This window comes from Bactrocera oleae, chromosome 3 (genome assembly GCF_042242935.1).
Source record: "Bactrocera oleae isolate idBacOlea1 chromosome 3, idBacOlea1, whole genome shotgun sequence".
Lineage (NCBI taxonomy): Eukaryota > Metazoa > Arthropoda > Insecta > Diptera > Tephritidae > Bactrocera > Bactrocera oleae.
The window spans coordinates 91,639,600-91,660,092 of NC_091537.1; the positions used below are offsets into that span (position 1 = coordinate 91,639,600).

Genomic DNA, 20,493 nt, shown 5'->3' on the forward strand with positions numbered 1-20,493 from the left:
CTGAACATAATAATGATTTATATTAAAAAGAACTGAATGGTTTTATTTTTTAACAGTTGAGGTCAAATTCATTGAGACAGTATATAGCTCCTCCCGCTCTCCCTTATATATAATGTATTTTCCGGTTTTCTCAAGCTCATTCAAATATTTTTCTGATTTTCCCCAAATCAATTGAAATGAATATATTTAGCATTTAATGGCCGCCATCACTTGTTCATATTCAAGCATATAAATACCGTTTTGAATAGCTCAATTATTAACTGACAGGAAATGCAATAAACAACGCTTAAACGCTTATCTGATTAATAAAATTAGGAAGTTGAAATAAATAAAACGCACCTAAAACCGATGAAGATATCGAGTTTTAGTGGCAAGTAAGGTATGCAAATGAGTTTCCAAGAAAACAGAAATCAAAGACACATACTTACATATTATCTAACATAACATAAATGATCGGCTTACATACAAAATTACATACATGAACATGTAAGTGAGATAATGTAGAGCGCCAACCACGCAGCCATAACAAAAATATGAAACGAATTGCTTGTACAGCCAATCGGTTAAACAGTTAGATAGACAATAAAATAATTTACCACTAATTTGGGTGTCAATTACAAGCTGAGCGCCATACCGCCGCGTCACAAGTAACTAAAGAAGTCATATGCATAAAATATGGAAAATAAAATCACAGCGACAGTAAAAACCAAAAAAAAAATTAAAAAATCAAAACATACAAAAAGCAATAACAAAAAGACCAGCTAACAACAAAAAAGAATTAGGCATATAAAAAATCATTTGTTAAGATATCAAATTTGAAACATGTTTTCATTTGAGAACGCTTGTACTAAAATACATACATAAATATGGTATCTACATAGCAACGGTCACATAATGCCTGATTCACATGCATAAAACATTGGAGGGTATCAATATTCATGTACACGAGCAGCAAGTTGAATGAGATGGCCTGCTGTAAGCGCCAGCCGATGATCGATTTTCTATCCACTCGACGTCAGTGCTGGTATATATGTATGCACATATGTATGTATGTAGAGTATGTGACTAAACTGTCGCATTGTTCAGAGTCACTGAGTGGCCGGCGAACAAATAGAGCTATGTACGTGAATATACCTTGACCACCGAAACACCTTTGCCGAATATAAGTAGTAGACGCCATTGTCAGCGCCGCCGCCGCCGCCGCCGAGGGTTTTTGACACTCAACTACCCCACCTCACCGTTGGTCGCAGTCATACGAATATTAATTTCAGATTGTTCATGCAAAGAATGTACCGTTGTACACACACACAGCCACATACATCGCACTAGGTTTGTATTATCACCGCGAGTGCCTTCGTATGTGCACATTTGTGCGTGTGCTTGTTCTCAAGAAAATTCGATATCAAATTGGCATTGTCAGTTCATTTTTTCAGTTACTGAATATGCACGAGTATTTTTGCTATGACCATTAGCTTGTCAGTTGGTTGCCTAAAATGGAAAATGTCAATAAACTTGAAGCACATATATTTATACTCTTGCAACATGTTGCTGCAGAGTAAAATAGTTTTGTTCACCGAACGGTTGTTTGTATCACCTAAAAATGATCGAGTTAGATATAGAGCTACATATATATATATAAATGATCAGGATGATGGAATGAATTGAAATCTGAGTGACCGTCTGTCCGTCCATCCATCTGTCCGTCCGTGCAAGCGATAACTTCAGTAAAAATTTAGATATCTGCATGAAACTTGGTACACGTGTTCATTGAAAACGAGTTCGTAGATGGGCGTAATCGGACCACTGCCACGCCCACAAAACGCCACACGGTTTTGTTAAAAACTAATAAAACTGCGATAAATCAGTAACGAAATGCGTCAGAGACATTAAATTTTACAGTCGAGATGACACAAAAATGCTTTTTATCTTTTTATCATATCTTCGTACCTACTCTATCAATGTCCACCAAATTTGGTACATAAGATTATTTTGACATTCCCATGTAGCAGTGCGAAAATGGGCGAAATCGGACAGTAACCCCTTGAAATTCCATCTAATTTTTTCATTTTAACAAATGGGACCATAACTATTTAAGCCCCCAGATACCGGAAATGTGGACCCCAGAGCCTATGGATGACTTTTTGCCGAAAATATCGGTCAATATGTGAGATATATAATTGAAATTCTAAAAAAAAATTTATTTTAATTATAATATATCCTTGTGTCAAAAATGGGTTGAATCGGATCAATAATTCCCTTAGCCCATATACCTGTATACCTAATATAATGTTCTTCGAACTCTCAGCTGACTTTATACTACACATGTATATCGGCCAATGTGCTAGCTATTTTAATAAAACTGAGAGGGCGTACTTTTCTAATAACAGTATTTCTTTGTGCCTAAAATGGATAAAATCGAGAACTTGCCTTATCCCACATATAACTGATATTCACGATTTTGAAAGGCTGACCGGCTGACTTTACTCCATACATACTTATATTTATGTATAATATTTATAAAATTGCTTGAAAATAAGTTCTTAAGTATATGACTTATGACCTTCAAAATAAGTTACTACGATACCAAATTTGGTTGCAATCGATTCACCATTTCGTTGAACAATGCAGCTGAACCTTTTCGCTTAAATTTTTAACATAAAGTTTTGCCAACATCTGAAGGTCTTTCCTCGGCTTTAACCCTTGCAAGTTGCAAGAGTATAAACTGTTAGGTTACACCCGAACTTAGACCTTCCTTATTTGTTTCATTTCTTGTTGTTATTGTTTTTGTTTATTTATATGTGTATGTAGGTGTGTGCATATTTATTGTCGTCTAAAATGTCACATTATTAATCGATGATTTTATTGAATGCATAAATATGGTCAAAACATTGTTCAATTTTATTACGGCGAGACATTCTGAAAATGGCAAATATTATTTTCTACCGATGGTCATTGCCCTTTGACTTCTAAGATATGGTAAAGTCCTTTGACATATTGTGAATACCAATAACATTTACCGCCCCCACGCTCTATTTCTAATTTGCTTCGGATATTCCACAATAGTTGTCCACAGCTTAGTTTGAGGGATCAGTTTTTCACTTAAGTCCTAGTTTCTAGCTGGCCTTGGTTCGTTTGAATTGGATGTCCAGGTTAGTTTAGCTTAAACATACTCCAATTAACAAAATTCCCTCCAATATATCCACAATACTCAAACCTGTACTTTAAAAAACTTTGACATCCATTAAGAAGATGTTACAAGAATTCTTCACACAGAAGCGGCCGTATATCGAATCCAATTCAAGAAGAATTTGTGACCTTAATTAACTGTTAACTTTAACTGAGCAGGTTTCATACCCATCTCTCTAGGATATAACAACATATTATGGTTCCCAAGGGGTCTCTATTAGATCAGTGGGCTTGAAAACAACCTTCTCGGTGAGCTTACTTGACCAAAGCATCAAAGTTACCTACTACCCACATTAAAATTATACTCCAAAATATTCCCTAAGTAGTGGGTAACAGCGAAGCTTATATCCACACTAATTATAGAACATTGAACTATGTATATTCAGACATTAGAAAAAAATGTTAGTAATGAGCTCATGTTAGCGTAACCCATATGCTCATCCGAGTAGCTTTACTTAGTATATTAAGTATCGCATTGAAAATTTTGTACATTTAAACCCTTAACTTCTAGTCTTCGTATTCAGTTAGGATTTTTGAACTACTTATTGGATCCATTCAATAATGACACAACACTATTAACTTTACACAAGGAATTGAATTTTTAGCCTAGGTGACAGATTACTAAGTGACATTAGTAGACGTCCATCAATTATTTCACACGACCCCATGTCTTAACATATGTCTCGCGCCTCGTATTACCAACCCATATTGATTGACTTGTGTAGCAACGAATAAAACTCAATTAATCTAACAGCGCATATTTTTAATTTTATTGTCGTTATTATTTTTAAGCACCCGAGAGAGGTAAAGGTTTGTGGTAAAATTAAACTAAAAACCAAATAAAAACGAGGAAATTAAAATAAAATGGCGCTACGTCTGACATAAATCACACATAAGAATTACCAAAACAAACATAAACAAGCAGCACGAGACCAGCTGACCCAACAAGACGGCATAACAAAAGACAATGACAACTTTTCAAAACAACAAACAAACGAACATTTAGTTGTAAATGAGAGTGTGTCAAACGTGGAGGCTAGCTGCCGGGAGACAGACGAGCATCTTCACACGTCGCCTGGGCAGTTTGTAGAGGGGCGCTGAGTACGGGGGAGCCTACGCATGTGTGCGGTTAAGTCAGCCCAGCAGGTGGGCAGTTGACAGTTAAAATTTTTCTTAGTATTCATTTTAACTTTTTTGTGTGTTCTTTGAGATTTTGTATTTTTATTGACCGCTTAATGGGGAACGCAATGTGTGCTGCTGTCGCTGTTGTCTTAGCTGTTTCGTAGACGCCAACTTTATAACCTAAAATGTGGAAATAGTCAGTTGAAATTTATTTATTAAAGCGTATGTGTGTTTGTATGCCTTTGACTCGGCTCACTTCATTATTTTTTATCACTTTATAACGTGCTTATGACAGACTGTGACAAAGCGTAGGGTGCTGCGGAGAAATTTATCGAAAAATAATTGGTTGACAGTCAAAATTATGTTATTAAATGCGTGACAAAGAGATAGGCAGTTCTGTAATCCGACTTAACTGCTTTGGATATTGACTATTGTCTTTTATCAACTATTTTGTATTACCTTTTTCATAATAGAATCAAAAAATTGTGGGAGAAGAATAATAAAAGTTATAATGTTTATTAAGGTTGCATGTCTTATATTTTTTATGATATTGTTCGAAGCATTACCAAATATAGAAATAATTTCCAACAAAAAAAGCAAATAAAATATACAACAGAAGTATACAATAATCTAATCGTAATTCTATCATAAGAAAGCTGAACAGATGTTGCTCATTAACGACAAAAACCGTGAACAAACATTTACAAAATCTTACCAAGGTCATTAATTAGTAACGGAATAGTTGAAAATATTTCAGAAGTATATCTTGAATCTTTTACAAAAAGCGACGTCGAGCAAAAGTCGCAAAAGATCTTTATGTTGACGAGACCTGGGTTCATGAATATGACGTCGAAACTGTGCAACAATCTAGCGAATGGCGCTCCAAAAATGAGCCGAAACCGAAAAAACCAAAATTCGCTGAAGACACTGAAGATCATCCCAGCCGAGGCTTATAATAAGTGTATAAAAAATTGTATGAAACTTTGGCATGCTTGAATTGACTCAGATGCCTATTTTTAAATGTAGTTTTTTGTCAGTCCGGATCAATTTTGATCAGATGCTAAATCCATACTGTGACCTTGATTGAATTCATTTGACAGCTTTTGGAATCCAGACAACTTTCTTTGTCCGACTTTGGGTTCTAATGTATCTCTTACACTCACATAGATTGTTCAATAGATATTATTGTCTTGACTTCTACTGGGTCTCTTACATTTTACCTAGAATCTTCAACTATTTAAAAGACGAAACTTCCAAAAATTTCTTTCTTTGGCTTATAACCTTTATGCCTTCAAAAATGATATCCTATTGACAGCAAAATATTGACACCGGTAAGCACACACAACAGCTAAGCATGCGCACACTAATCGGCAACAACAATGCACTGACTTCAGATTCAGAGCAGCCGTGGCTGGAATGTGCAGAGCATTTTAATGGCGTGTTTGATTAGCGCGACAATTTCACGCAATGAATGCGAATTGGACAACGGGTACAGCAGCAGCAACACTTCCAATACAAGCCAAATTATCTCCCCACTGTCACTGCCACCACTAGGCTGGTCGCAAATGTGCTGGTAAGTCCAGGCCTAACTTCGTGTCTGCATTTGACAGCTGTGTTGGAAACGTGATGGAGTCAAGCATCCTCAAACTCGTTGCAGCTTTAAAACAGCCTTTCCCACCAATGCTCCCACTACACTTACCCCCCTCTGTCGCCTGTCAATTGCCGGTTCACGGTGTGTTGCATGTCTTGGCCCAGCACAGCCCAGTGGAAACCGGCGACAGATAAGGATCGTGTTCGACACCATGTATTATAGGCAGTTCGTGTGCATGTTCGTGTTGTTACCTCTGCCACCGCCATTCAAGAGCCTGAAAGCGTTGTTTGACGCCGTTGTTGTTGTTATTGTTTGTGTGATGCTTTAAAAAGTTTTATTTATGGTTTTGCATGGCATCGCTGACTTGTTAAATGGGTGTTCCCTTTATTTACCACTCTTGTGTCCCCCTACAATGCGCCCATTAACACAGCGGACCCAGCACACTCCACATTTGAGCGGACCATGCGAGTACTTACGGTCTTTTATGTTCTACAACCTTTATTCTTGTTGCTTGCGTTTTGCCTTCAACAATTCGGAATGTTGTAACTAATCAGCACCACCAACAAAGCAATAAAGGTAAAAGCAACAGCAGCAACAACAACAAGAAAAACAATAAAATTATAAAACAAATTGTCACTTGTCAGAAGCTGCAAACGTTTAAGGGCCAGCGATAAGCTCCGGGCTGCTGTTATGGCGGAGTCGTCAATGCGCTTTTGAAAAAAGTAAAATTGCAATAACGAAGCTTGGAGCTGGAGTGCTTACATAGGAATCACGTCCATTTTGACATATTCATGCCAATTTAAAGAGTTATATATGTCAGTTAAGTGGTTTGACAGCTCTTCGCTTTGTTTGGTTTTGGCTACGTCAATAGCAGTTGTTGTGACAGATGTCAAGAAAAATCAGCGCGCTTCAAGCCATGCAAATAAACCAATGTTTATTGTTGTTATTTAAGAATATAAAAAATGAGCGGTTTCTGACATAATCTGATTCATTCAAAAATTTCTAGTTTCACCTCAATATAAAATCGCAAAGAGAATTCTAAGGACTTTATAGAAAGTTTACTTGACACAGTACGTCATAGTGAGTCAACAGACTTAGATTTATGTGTAGGAAGTGGAGATACTTTTTCAATTGAATGTTAAGCAGCATTCTCGTTGAGGCCAAACCATATAAGAATGACATTTGACACCTCGCGGCTGACACATTTAAGTTAAACGAAATCAATTCTTTTATTGGCTGTTCAAGCAATCGGGTCTTGGCACCGACATCGCTGCGGATAGTCATAAGATCAAAATTATAAACAGGATATATGTTGGGACATCATTAACAGTTTTAACCTTGAAATTTTACGTAGAATCGGAGAAAAAAGCGCATCCATTCATAAGGTATTTATTGAGAAAGATGAACTATACTGACTTTGTACAAGTATATACGTAACTGGTGGTCACAAAGAAAAAAAAAGGCAGACCCAAGTTGAGATGGTGTTAGCTTCACTTTATAGGTAATCGTATTGCGGCGCCTTCTGACATGAATTACGGCTAGCTCATATTGATGAACTCAACAAGATTATCTCAAGCCATTCAATAAAAAGAAGACTCTGGATTAAAACTAAATAAAATAGCTTGAGTCTATAGAAGGATATGTTTTGACTAATTACACATTTTGACCAAATAGCCTGAAAAGAAACTTGAGACCAAGTGAGAACCAACCATTTGATCAAATTTGAACCGTACTGACAAAAAAAAATATTTTCACGTATCTTTATTTATTGTTTAGCTTGCTGGTCAGTTTCGACGTCGTATTCATGAACCCACCACCAGTGATGAGGCCATTGATGAATATCAAGCAGCTCTTTTGTGACTCTTCATAACCAAAATGTGTTGAATCGATCCATAAGAGATGTTAAGATCCTTTGCTATCTCTCTGAACGCGACGACTTTCAAACACTGTTACTTTAACTTTTCCGATGTTAACGTCATTAACATCAGTAGATTTGCAACATAAAGATAATAAAAATCTATCTATACTATAAGAAATGCATCTATGAAATTAACTTTTTTATTTTTGACTATATGTTAGACCAAATAGTCTAAAAAGAGACCCGAGGATAAGCGGAAGCCTATTTCAGCGATATGTAACAGATTTTGCGAACTTTATGCTTTCTTTTGAAATGAGAAATATGTGTACTTTTGTATTCTCTAACGCTATGTCACTTGAAGCAAGACGATGCGCACGTCACTATCTAAAACTCAGAAAAGCTGCTTCGCGACACTATTTGCACTTACATCCATATACCTAGGTGCACCCATAGATGCTGATGCACAAAAGATACGTAATATGTTTGATAGAAGTGTCACATTGTTTTCTATTTAACTCACCTTTTGTCGTCGACTACTTAAAATGTGTTTCGTTGCATTTTATACGCTTTTGATACACTTGCTGATCTTGCGGTTTCATGGTTTTAGTTATGGACATGCGCGCTTATTACGACGATTGCAGCTTTATAACTAAACAAGTAGAAATCATAGCAGATAAGAGGAAAAAAGTCTACGAAATGTAGCAAGAAAACTAGGAAAAAAAAACGCGCAACCAAAGGTATTTTGAAATCTAAGATTTGTGAGATGTACATGTGTTTGTAGCTATGCGCGTCTGTCTGTCCGTTGTGCTTTGCTGGCTAAGCGCTTGAGAGTCAGCTTATCGACTGTCAATGCTTTAGGCGATAACAGCAGCAACAATTTCGACACCTTTGCGACAAATTAAAAATAAATACATAAATAAATAGAATACTTCAAATGGCGAAGGAGGGAAGGAGCTTTGTCGTTAATGCGCATGTCAAAGCACCAGGCTCCGAAGATTAAAATTCCACAGATTAACGATTAAATCATGTGTCTGCCTTCCTGTCCAATACAACTTAGGCACACGCACGCACATACACGAACATACACGAAAGCACACACACACATATGTATATGCTTATAATATTATTCTACGCCTTTCGCTGCCTTTATTTCATTTATGCCAAATACTTGTGAGTGCAATGAAATTATAAACAAGAAAAAACGTCAACTTCGACTGCATCTAGGTTATAATACCCTTCACAAATGCATTTCTTATAGCGCAAAATGGTATAAAAAGATTTGTATCGATCAGTTTGTATGGCAGCTATATGCTATAGTGGCGCGATATCAGCATTTTCAACAAATAAGAAGCTTCTTTAGTGGAAAATGACGTATGCTAAATTTCAGAACGATATCTCGAAAACAGAGGAACTATTTCGTGAAAATACAGGCAGGCGATTATGGCTAAATCGACTCAGTTATATCATTCAGTATATATATTTTTATAAGGTCACAAACGTTTTCTTATGGATATAACCAACTTCGTGTCAAACTAAATATACCCTGTTCAGATAGGAATAAAAAATAATTTCTTACAAAATGAACAAGTGAAATAATTGTCCCAACGCATTGATCTAAACACGGTGTCGTCAGCGCAGAAACGCAGTCAAAAGTCAGCCGAGTCAGCGACAACGCGGTAATCGAACTTGTCTCCACGACTAGTCACCCCCTCGCACGTCCCGAAGCATGCAGCACAACATGCTGCAACAGCCAAGCTCCGAATGGCGAGTCGACAATTTAATGATCGCCTATCGTGTACTTAAGTGAAAAGAATTAATTTCGACTTTATCTTAAACTGCCTAGCAGCAGCAGTTGAGCATGCGTGTTGACCACAGCGCGAATCTCGACGCCACCAGCAAGCATTCTTAAGCGCATGCGCGTACACAGCCATACAAACATAAGTGGTATGTACAGCAACACACATAAATGCGTAAATGCATAACTGCTCAAGCATGTGTCCGTCCGTGCGTCTATCCTCTTGTGCCACAATGCTGCACAGCTTATTTCGCTGTGTATTGCGGCGCTGTTGGCAGCATGTATTGTCAGCCAGGTGACAAATCTTCGACAAAGTACCCTACGCGCACAACAACAACAAGAGCGTACACACATGCATACAACAACAATATATACAACAGCCACTAAAGTTGCTTATTGTTATTGTTATATTGTTGTTGTTATGTTTCCCATGTCCAGCTGCTTACCTCCACCTTATTGACATTTATTCTCACTTCTTATATCTGTGATCGGGTTATGTGCGTGGACCCACAACGTCGTTGCTCTCACTCAATTCTAAGTGGCACGAACACAATGGTCTTATGGGTATATTTAGGCTAAAAATGTGGCGCATGCGTTTATGGTTGTTGTTGTAGTTATAGTTTTTGTTGTAGCATAATATTTCTTGAACTCTTGGCAGTGACTGTTGAGTATCCGTTTGCTGTGAAATATGTGAGATTGGCTGTTTTGGTCGACTTATTTTTACAAGCTTAGAAGTTTAAGATCTGTGAATTCAAGTTAGTTCGCGTCCAACTGCAATTTATTCGTGATCTCAAAGGTTTCAAGGTTTAAACTTTAAAGTTTCTCCATTGGTGACTAATACTTCCGATTTCCACGCGACTTGCCTGCGATAAGCTAACGTGTAAAGGCGATAGTCCCTTAGGAAATTCGCTATACTTCTAGCATTTCAGACACATATCTTTCGCACTTTAAAGAAGCAGCTAGTTTGGTGTATATTCTTATATCAGAGCTTGCTGCCACAAACTAATGGTCCAGGCAGTTTATCAGCCTTGCTTCGTTACCCACTAGTCCACGTCAAGCTTTTTTAAAATATTTCTGACCATTTTTACAACCCTACTCGCACAGTAAATTTGAAATGCCCTCACTGGAAACATTATTGCCCCAAAAGTTTATTGTGTAACTCATATTTTTTAACTCTAACGATTGTAAAGCACAAGTCCAACTGAAATCCGTGTGGTGCTATCAGATCAAAACAAGTGTTTAAAGCATGTCGCTCATTTATCTAAGCTGTTGCTTAGCGGCCAAAGTGCAGTGAGTTCCGATTGGCTGTGCCTGTGCAGTGACTGACCTTTGTCAAGGCGTCGTGTCGTGTCGTGTAACCGATGTTGTCATTTTGACACTTAAACAACGAAAATTACTGATTACGGTCAGTTTAGTGGACATGTAGTAAAATCTATTAAATTAATTGCTATAGAACTTATTTACATAAAAACAAGTGAAAATGCAAGAATGACGGAGCAAGTGGAAAACTTGCAGGAATAGGAATGGTGCTTCGAGAAAATCAACCAAAAGCAGCTGTATGAAATATAAACTACCAATTATAGACTGTTTAGACTAAAACTGTTATAAGCAGATCTCCTTTTTTAAATTCTCCCTAGAAGAGATATTCCTCAAAACATAAACTTCAGCAAAAATAAGTGTTTGTATTTAAGTGTGTTTTATGACTCACGTGTATATCACGCCTAAGATTTATACCGAACAACATTTACTCAATTAAATTTATTGTCGTTTATAATTAATTTATTAAGTGCGGCTGCGCGGCAGCTCGTTAGTCTGCTTGTAAGTTCCTGCGTGGAGATGTGCACATATGTGCCTGCGTGTGTTGAAGCGTGTAAACTAACATTTGAATATTGTGAATAAAACATGTTTTTGGTGTGAAAAGAAATGATTATGGCATGACATGTTGTTGTTGCTTGATTTATGTGCGAGATTTTCGAGTTTTTCTGTCGCTGATCAACTTTGTGATAATTATTCGGCGAGCGTTTGCTTTGTGGCATATACTTATGCATTTTTGTGATATTTTTCAAAGGATATACAACTTTTTTAAAAAAGATTTCTGCAATGCATAAATAATAATCTCAGTTGAGCCAGAAAGTGATGATTTCGAAAGCAATTTAAATTTTATACTTTAGTTTGGCAGGCTTGGTTTCGAACTAAATTACCAATAACTCACCAGGTGGCGCTCGTATTGGCAAGTTCACATTGACATTGTTTTTTGTTGGGTGATTCAATATATAATGGATTTAAAGCCAAATCCCTCAAGTCTATCATATATTGGCTTTTTCTAAAGAACTATTAGGGAAAGAGACTAACATTCGAACATGCCTTAGTTTATAGCACCTAACAACATTGACATATCTAAAAAATAATACGAACCTGAATTTTCAAACTAATCGTTCACCCCTTACTTGATAGTTGAGAACTTCCTAGAGCAATAATTCGAAAAAAGACAATAACACTGCTGGAGCCGAAGAGCTTAGGCTGAGCTATTCGAATACAACGACGAAGAACTGATGATGGTCAATGATCATCTTCGTTTATAATTTAGTCGGATAAAAGCATATTTGCCGATTATTATCTATCATAAGCATAAACTGTAAATCATTAAGGCGATATAACAGTATCCGCTCATAATCGTGGAACTATCCATATGATAATACCAAAACCGCTCTATCAAGTGCGTTTTAAAATTATTGGAAAAAGCACGGATCTGGGAAACACATTCACATATTACCAGAAGCCAAATATTATGGAATAACCGATTCTTTATATCATGTGGTGACTTTCAACTCTCATATTCGACTGCGCAAAAGGAACTTGTCTCTATGTCGCTGAGTCTAAATATCGCGTTCTGCCAAAACTCATACGACTTGGTTCATGGCATGTTGGCAACACTAGCCCTTTGGTTAGGACAACGAGCTCTCTATCAATTATCATCGACCTAAACAATTGCGTCTCAGTTTCCTCAAGATTAAATAAGGAAGCAAAGCTAACGAGTCCAATAGCGATCGAGAACAAGACAAAATATATTCTGTCATCAAATAAATGGCCAGAATTCTTCTGTCTTGGCTCCCTTGGCACTTTTCAAAGTAATATCTACGAAGTTATAGACCTTTCATCGATTCCGAGGCCAAGATCAACGGCAATACGAATCACTTTTTGGAGCAAATAAATAATTGAGAAGTACCATACTCCGTCCTTTTCTCCTATCAATTCCATACACAACTAATACATAAGTAAAAAGATTGCAACCGCTTTCACATAATACTAAAATTTAAATTAAAATAAATAATAAAATTATTGTAACTGCGAGCATCATCCGCAACGCCATTACCACCACCACTTGATAGTCAGACAGACACGCAGTGACAATGCTAAGGCTAAGGCTAAACTGGACACTAACTGTACAAGCACATACATAGGTACATACTTAAATACACTTAAGCATATGCGTCCTCATTCATAGCTCCTAACCTCACTATTTTTTTATTATTATTTGTTTTTCATAAGCATTCATGTTTAACTGACGCTGGTAATCAGCGTTTCGCGTCGATTTTATGATAATTTTTAACACAACACCTAAAACAACGTTTGGCTTTACCATTACGAGTGCCAAGTTCAAGCTTTTCGCTTGTGGCGCCTTCTGATTTTATCGCCATCATCTTCTTAAAATAATCATTACTGTTATTGTTATGTTAGCGCCAGAAAGCTAAACTGGCTTTTTACTTCCTAGGTTTGAAGGCAAAAAAAAATTTTAAATGTAAATGCAGTGCTGAAATTAGATGGAGCTTAGTACGTTGGCGGATAGGAGATAGCGCAGAAAGCGCAGCCACTCATTTGTTTCTAAGATTTTTAGTTGGTTGAAAATTATATGTGCCATGAGACAATGACATATTTTTCTTTTCATTGCGCTCAGCTTATGGGCAAATCGTTCGCAATGTAGGACCAAAACAATTAGTGAAATCGAATTTCTAATTGGATGTTTTGATACTTCTTGCTGTACTAGTTTACCCAATATTGATTAAACATCGTGCTAATTATTATACCAGTTCACTTCGTGATAGCGGTAAGCCCTTGCGAACTCAAGGGAATTGTAGGTTTGAAAGGTGTGAGTTATCGACAAAGATTTATCCTCATTTCTTCTCAACCTCACTTTGAGACCAGTGTAACACTAGCATAAATGAGCTCTGAAACATATTTACAGGTTGAAGGCGTCACTTGTGCTAACTTGATCTGAACACATCAAACATATGTAACTCATACAACCCTCAAAATCAGGATACAATTTTTCCACCAATTCAACCTCGTTCCAGCTTGTTCCCTAATCATGCAATTAGATGACGTCGATAACAAAACTGAAACTTACTCCTTAAGAGAATTTCAATTACCAATAAAACAACAACAACTGCCATTAATAATTTTGCACAAGCTTGATAACTGTGATTTTCATCATACTTACACACCAAGGAAGTTTACGAGAGCTCGTACTTCGTTTAACCTCATCGTTCTTGGGTGTCAGCCAGTCAGGTTTTGCGGTGGGGAAGTTACTGAGGAAGTAGTGAGATTGACAGGGAATCTCTACTCTGACCTGCGGTCAAACTCATAACTCGAACCTGCACTGTCAACAATTGGAACATGTCAAGGAAACGATCAGCTAGAAGCGGTAAGCTTTCCACTTGGAGACTAATTGTGTTCCATTAGGACAAAGCAGGCCATACACATCGATAGTGACTCGCCAGAAGCTTTGGGAGCTTCGCTGTGAGGTTCTTTTGCATCCACCTTATGCTCTGGATCTGGCATCAAGTAATTACTACCTGTTTCTGTCTAAGGCGAATGATTTTGGTGGTAAAAAATTTGTCTCAAAAGCAGCTGGTGAAAATCGAATGTCTCAATTTTAGGCGAATAGGCACCAGAGTTTGCGAGTATATAGTAGTGGCATTAGGAAATTATCTTCAAAATGACCATTGTAAAACAATACCACTATTTGACATAAAAAGGATCATTTTAATTATGCTAAATAAAACTCTCAATTTAGTGCAAAAAAATGGATTTCTTTTTACTAGACCTATGATATATATTTTAAATGAGAAAGAGTAAGAGGTTAGCCATTTAATTTAGCAAAGTGGTTTGAGGTACAAAAATCTTTAAAATATTAACGAATTCATTAAAAACCACCAATTAAGACGAAGAAGAGGCTATATGTCTAGTTTCCGCATTTTTAGGTATTCAACAAAATCAGGCAACTTGAAGCAAAGCAGGACCGGGCTGGATGGACTATGTACTATATATCATGAAGCTTCTTCGACCTGCAAAACTAATAAATATTGAAATGGTACTATATAGATCTGCATTGTGAGCTCTACATAACCTAAAAAACACTTCCAACCAATCAAGGAAACAACGAATGATACCGTTAGTACTGTGCCTATTTTGTGAACATTGAAAAAATATTTTCGGGGGCGTTTATTTAGGCGAACAAACAAACAAGGGAAAGTAAAGACTCAAAAGTGCATGAAAATATTGTGAGCAGCTGGACAATAATTGAATGTCCTGTTTGTTATTTGAAGAATTCTCAAGTGTAGAAATGAAGCGCCACTATTGATTTGACTTTTCGGCAGCTGAGGCTTGAAGCAAGAGTCAAAAGTTAAACAAATATTTGCATATTAGAAATGATTTATTAGCAATCGAATATCCTTTCAACAGTCTCGCTTTTGGTCAGCATAGCAAGGGCTAAGCGCAAGTGGTTTGGTGTTGGAGTAGAAATAGTTTTTGTAGTTCATTCATAAAAAACGGCTTTTTTCAACTCATGCAGATGCCATGTCATTGAATATGGCTTGTTGTGAAACCATGAATGAACGCCAATATTTCTATGGCTGCGCATGCGAGCGTGCAAACACATGTGAGTATGTATGTGGATATGTATGTGTGCTTGAGATAGACGACTTTTTTCTGGTAGTAGAAAAAAAACACAAATAAAGTGAAATGAAATGCACTCAAGGTAACTTCCTATGGTGTCGAATTACTAAGGTGTACAACGCATAGTGTGTACACACAAACATGCAAACACGCATACATAGACATATCGCTTATGTATATAAATACTAAAACTGTTTGCTCAACGAGGCGCTTGGAATGGTGCATTTCGGCTAGGGTGGCAGCTGTAGGGCTCACATATGTATAGGTTAATGTATATATATAAATATATACAGCACTGATTTCTATAGACGCACCTTGCATTATATCTTTAAAAAAAAATTTAAAATATAGAAATATTTTTTCAAGTTTTAACGAAATATTTACATAATCATGTATGTGGTATGTGTTTACATCTGTATAAAAAACTATGGGAATCACTTAGGTCTTTTTAATTAAAGGCGAATTAACGATCGCAGATGCTGTAGTGGCCAATCACATTTAAAAAACAGTCCAGTTGCCATGAAAGTTGGGTCTTCTTAGTCGGAACGCAACCAGATTTTTATCCGCTTAAGGACTCTCTAACTGGAGCAACTTCAAGAAAAATTTCGTTAAACCAGCTGAGAGGCTTATTGGATACCAAAAAGTTCACTAAGAGATTGGTTGAACACTGATTCCAGAGAAAAAACGCCAGAAAGCTGACATAAACTCCGCTAGAATGCGTAATGAAGTACCTTACATGACAAAGCGAAAATGGGTCGATGACATCGCAAAGATGACTCAAACTACAGCCGCGTGGAATTGCAGCAGAGACCTCTACGTCCACTCAAGACAACTATATTTTTGTTATTTCAAAGCCGTATCTAGGCCACTAAGAGACAATAATAACAACAACATTAAATCTAAGGAAACATAATTTGTTACATAGATCTTTGATCTTGCCCCTCATTCAACAAATCTGGCTGATCAAGAAGCTAACTCAAGAGATAAGAAAGTGAAAAAGAGTGATCTTATAATGGGCAATACCTGGAGAGGAATAACGGTACTGTGTTGCCTCAATAAAGTTATTGCTTAAATTATCAGGTGAAGTAAATCTGCGGAACTCGACGATGGATTTAGAAATGAACAGTTCACGTTTCGTTCCAGAAATTCATATGTTGAACCACTATGCTATTGTACTTCGGATACTCTAAAATGTAAATGAGTGCCAGATGCCTCGACGAACTAAGTGACTGTACTCGGGTGTCAGTTGTCGCTTGCTTCATGAAAGTCAACTTGGTAGCAGTATACTAGTAAGAAGAGGCGTACGTCAAGGATGTGTGTTGTCACCTATGCTTTTCAGCACTGTTCTGGATATTGTGTTGACCGATGCACCACGCAAAGAAAGCGAAATAAGATGGGGTGTGTTTGGTGTGCATGGGGGTATACTTGAGTAACAGGCACAAATATACATATAAGTACTGTTGAAGATATCGAGCTCCTAGCATATTTAAAGTAAAATCGCCGCACTTCTTGATTTAAAGCTCGACAACTGTTTTTGTGATTTAATTTTTAATTGCTACTTTCATTGTTTACCATTTCATTTACAAAAAATTAAACAAAACTAACAAGTCCCTAGCGGCCACTACAAAATATGTATCGCTTTCATATTATTGAGCACATTAACATTCACTTACAATAATTAGCTGCTACATTTTCCCAGTCTTCCCCCAATATACTTAGCTTCCGCATGATTAGGAAAAAAATCACAGTTTTCCCCTCACGCCTCACTTCATGTGAATCTTGTTATTGGTACACGTACCCCAACAACCAGATTGTTCACATGATAAATTTATGCGGTAATCGCTGTCAACACTTCAATTAGCTGCCACGCTACTCTGCCGCACTTCAGGAAGCGCCAAGTGTAGTCTATTAGTGAAGTCTTAAGTGTGAAAATCGGCATTTCTATGGCATTACAGTGTGGGAGACGTGAAGAAGAAGCACTAGCTTGAAGTTTTACTGCGCAGATACGCATGCGCACGAAATTAGACAGCATTTGGTGATAAATTAAAAAATAATTTGTGTTGACATCTTGTATTTCCTTTGTTACTTATGTGTTTACACACAAAAATTTATGTACATATGTATTTCGATTTGTATACATATTGGAACATTAAAAGGTTAAAAATTTTGAATTCTAATTGAAGTGGTGATTCCAAAGAATAACTACAGGCTTCACTAGTACTAATTGTGTTGCAGGTATGTAGGTAGGTAGAGTGGCTGTCTGACGACGCAACTAGGCCTTTAAGAGGCCTATTGTCAAGCCACCGGGACTAAAATACTACTTGAACTTGAGCAAGTCCGGTACTTACTTCATCGAGACTCAGCTATATTTATAACATGTTTGTCGATTAAATATCTACAAGTAGTCAGAGGCATATGAATTCTCTCTTTTCCGGAGTCTAGCTGTAGAATGATGCCTACTCTGGCTAGTTTATCTACTTCACAGTTACCAGGGATATCACTATGTCCTAGAACCCATTGCAGGTTTATCGTGAAATAGTATGTTAGATCCACTAAGAGATCCAGGCATTATTTCACTATCTTTGACAAAACCCTAAGGGAGTGTTTTCAGAGTCGCTTGGCTATCTGTATATAAAATTATATTCCCTGTATATATATAAGCATGCAAAAAGACTTGGATGTACCTACCTGTGTATTGAGATGTGTGCAAAATGAAATAGTGACTGCAGCTCCTTGCAATTTAAGTGTAATCAAGTAGAGTGTTTACTAGTGTATATTGTATATGTGCGCATTGTTGCTTCAAATTGCATATTTTTCAATTTAAACGTTAAATAGTACTATATTTGCATACCAACTTCTTTCGCAACAAAAGCAACTGAAAATTAAATGATTAAAAAAATTAAAAAACAAAAAAATATTTAGTCTAGACTATGCCTTGGGTCGAAATATCACACCTTCGCTTCTATTTCGGTTGTGGCGTCCACTACTCATCCGCATACGGTCGGTAGCTTACGATCTGGCGCGCCAATATATTGAGTATCTCACGCGCTTGCACATCTTGGTGCTCGTGTATGATGCCCGTAATCCGCGCACACTCTTTAATATAATTCTCCAATTCACGTGTATTTAGCGGCTTACGTGCATCCTTCGCGGTAATGGACTGCACACATTTGCTGGTCATATTGGCCAGTTGTGTGCGCGCAGCGCTAAACACCTCGTCCAAGTCGAAGAGTTCGAGTGGTGGGGCGGCAGGCTCGCTGAAGATAGGAGGAAAAGTCTAAAGCGAAGGAGAAGAATAAAATATTAGCACTTGCTTTTATACATGTTATAATATTTCACAACTAACCGCTAACTGTAATGGCGGCAACGGTATCTCAAATTGCGGCTTAATTATTTTTAACGCTTCATATTTGACATTCAATTGTTCGTATGTCGCCATTACATCCTTCAGCAAACGATTACTTAGCGAGTAGATTGTCATGTCGAACATTTGTTTGAAATCGGCGGGTGTTTCTGTGCCGCCAATGGAGTCGATCAGACAAGCTTTCGGCAACTCAGCGATGAAGGCGATATCGGTGAAGGTTTTGTTGTCGTTTATCTGTAAATGCGAAAAATATCAAATTCACTTAATTTATAAATTATTTCAGTTAATTTTGTCATCTGTCAAACAATTCCTCACCTCCACATCGTTGAAGTCCAAATGTGAATATTGTATTTCATTGCCGCCCAAAAGTTGTATAAAATATTCCAGTAGCGCGTCGTTTGTCTTATCACTCTGCAAATACTTATCGTGCCACATGTAACCAGAGCCGATGGCGAGTATCTTGCCGCCCTGCTCGTTGACGTAGTAACCAGCTAGCGGTCTAGAAAGTCGCCAAATACTAATAAAAGTGTACACATTTAAAGTAGATAATGCTTACCGATTAAAAGGATAAACTACAGGTCCCGTGCTTAGTAGCACATTCGCCGGTTCTGAGACATTTAAAGTCGCGCCATATGGATATTGAAAGTGTATTTTGTATTTCTCATCGCTAAAGTCATAATCGACCTTCTCGATATCTTGTTTGATTAAATGCCGCCACATCGACTCGCAAACCACACCACCGCCAATAATGCACTCCTTAGGATGGAAATTTTTATAGTAATGTGGGCGCACCACCGTGTCTAAAAGATTAAAGATATAACCTACTAGCGTTCTTATACATATATCAATGCACTCACCACTATTGATATATATGCCGTATTGTTCTAGAAAGAAATTCACATTTGTATTGAATTCCTGTTCGCCGCCTTCGCCTAGCATCACCCATAATTTGCCACCCTTTTCTACAAATTCCTTCAACACTTGGAACTCTTCCTCGGTGAACCGATCCTGCGGTCCGGCCAACACAAAGATGCCCACACGCTGTAGCCGCTCTTTCTTCAGTTCACCATCGCTCCTGTTAGACAGTTTTTTATCACCATTTTGAATAAAACTAGCTTTCTACTTACTGTTCAACTTTCCAATTTACTTTCAGTTTGCGGTGCAACATTTTATAGTTATCCGTCAATTGGAAACGTTCATTTTTCGATATATCAAAGCAAATAACTCCTTTCGACATATTTAAGTTATTTTTAACAATATTATTTTATTTTAAGTAATAATTTATATTAAATTAATTAGTCGGCTAGTGTTATTCACTTCCGTTTCCTAGCAACAGTTCATTGCAACGCGAATTTTAAGCGATTAGTTTAATAGTGCTGCCGGATAATCACGAAACCTAAGATTTGACATTTGACTATTTAAAAATATTTAAATGTATTAATCAAAGCTATTAAACCGTGCCTTCGAATGAAACCATACAAAAATGTATGAAAAAACTTTCAATTCCAAACAGCTTCCATAAGCAAAACATTTTTAACAACTAATGTACTCGCTATTTTGCAGTGCTGCCCATTCTCAACTATTTTCTGTAGTTTTGCAATGGCAACAGCACCACGGCGGAG

The 20,493-nt window shown here is 37.2% G+C and overlaps 1 protein-coding gene across 1 annotated transcript; it reads right to left on the reverse strand.

Moving 5' to 3' along the window:
* Nucleotides 1–849: 849 nt before the first annotated feature.
* Nucleotides 850–20,444, reverse strand: IFT52 (intraflagellar transport 52). The gene is made up of 7 exons (XM_014239854.3): nt 19,999–20,444; nt 19,729–19,946; nt 19,428–19,671; nt 19,187–19,370; nt 18,854–19,105; nt 18,196–18,784; nt 850–1,488 (listed from the first exon to the last, which is right to left on the reverse strand). Exons 1-6 carry the CDS (start codon nt 20,106–20,108, stop codon nt 18,491–18,493), a joined length of 1,302 nt encoding a protein of 433 aa, XP_014095329.2. The 5' UTR covers nt 20,109–20,444; the 3' UTR covers nt 850–1,488; nt 18,196–18,490.
* Nucleotides 20,445–20,493: the final 49 nt, after the last annotated feature.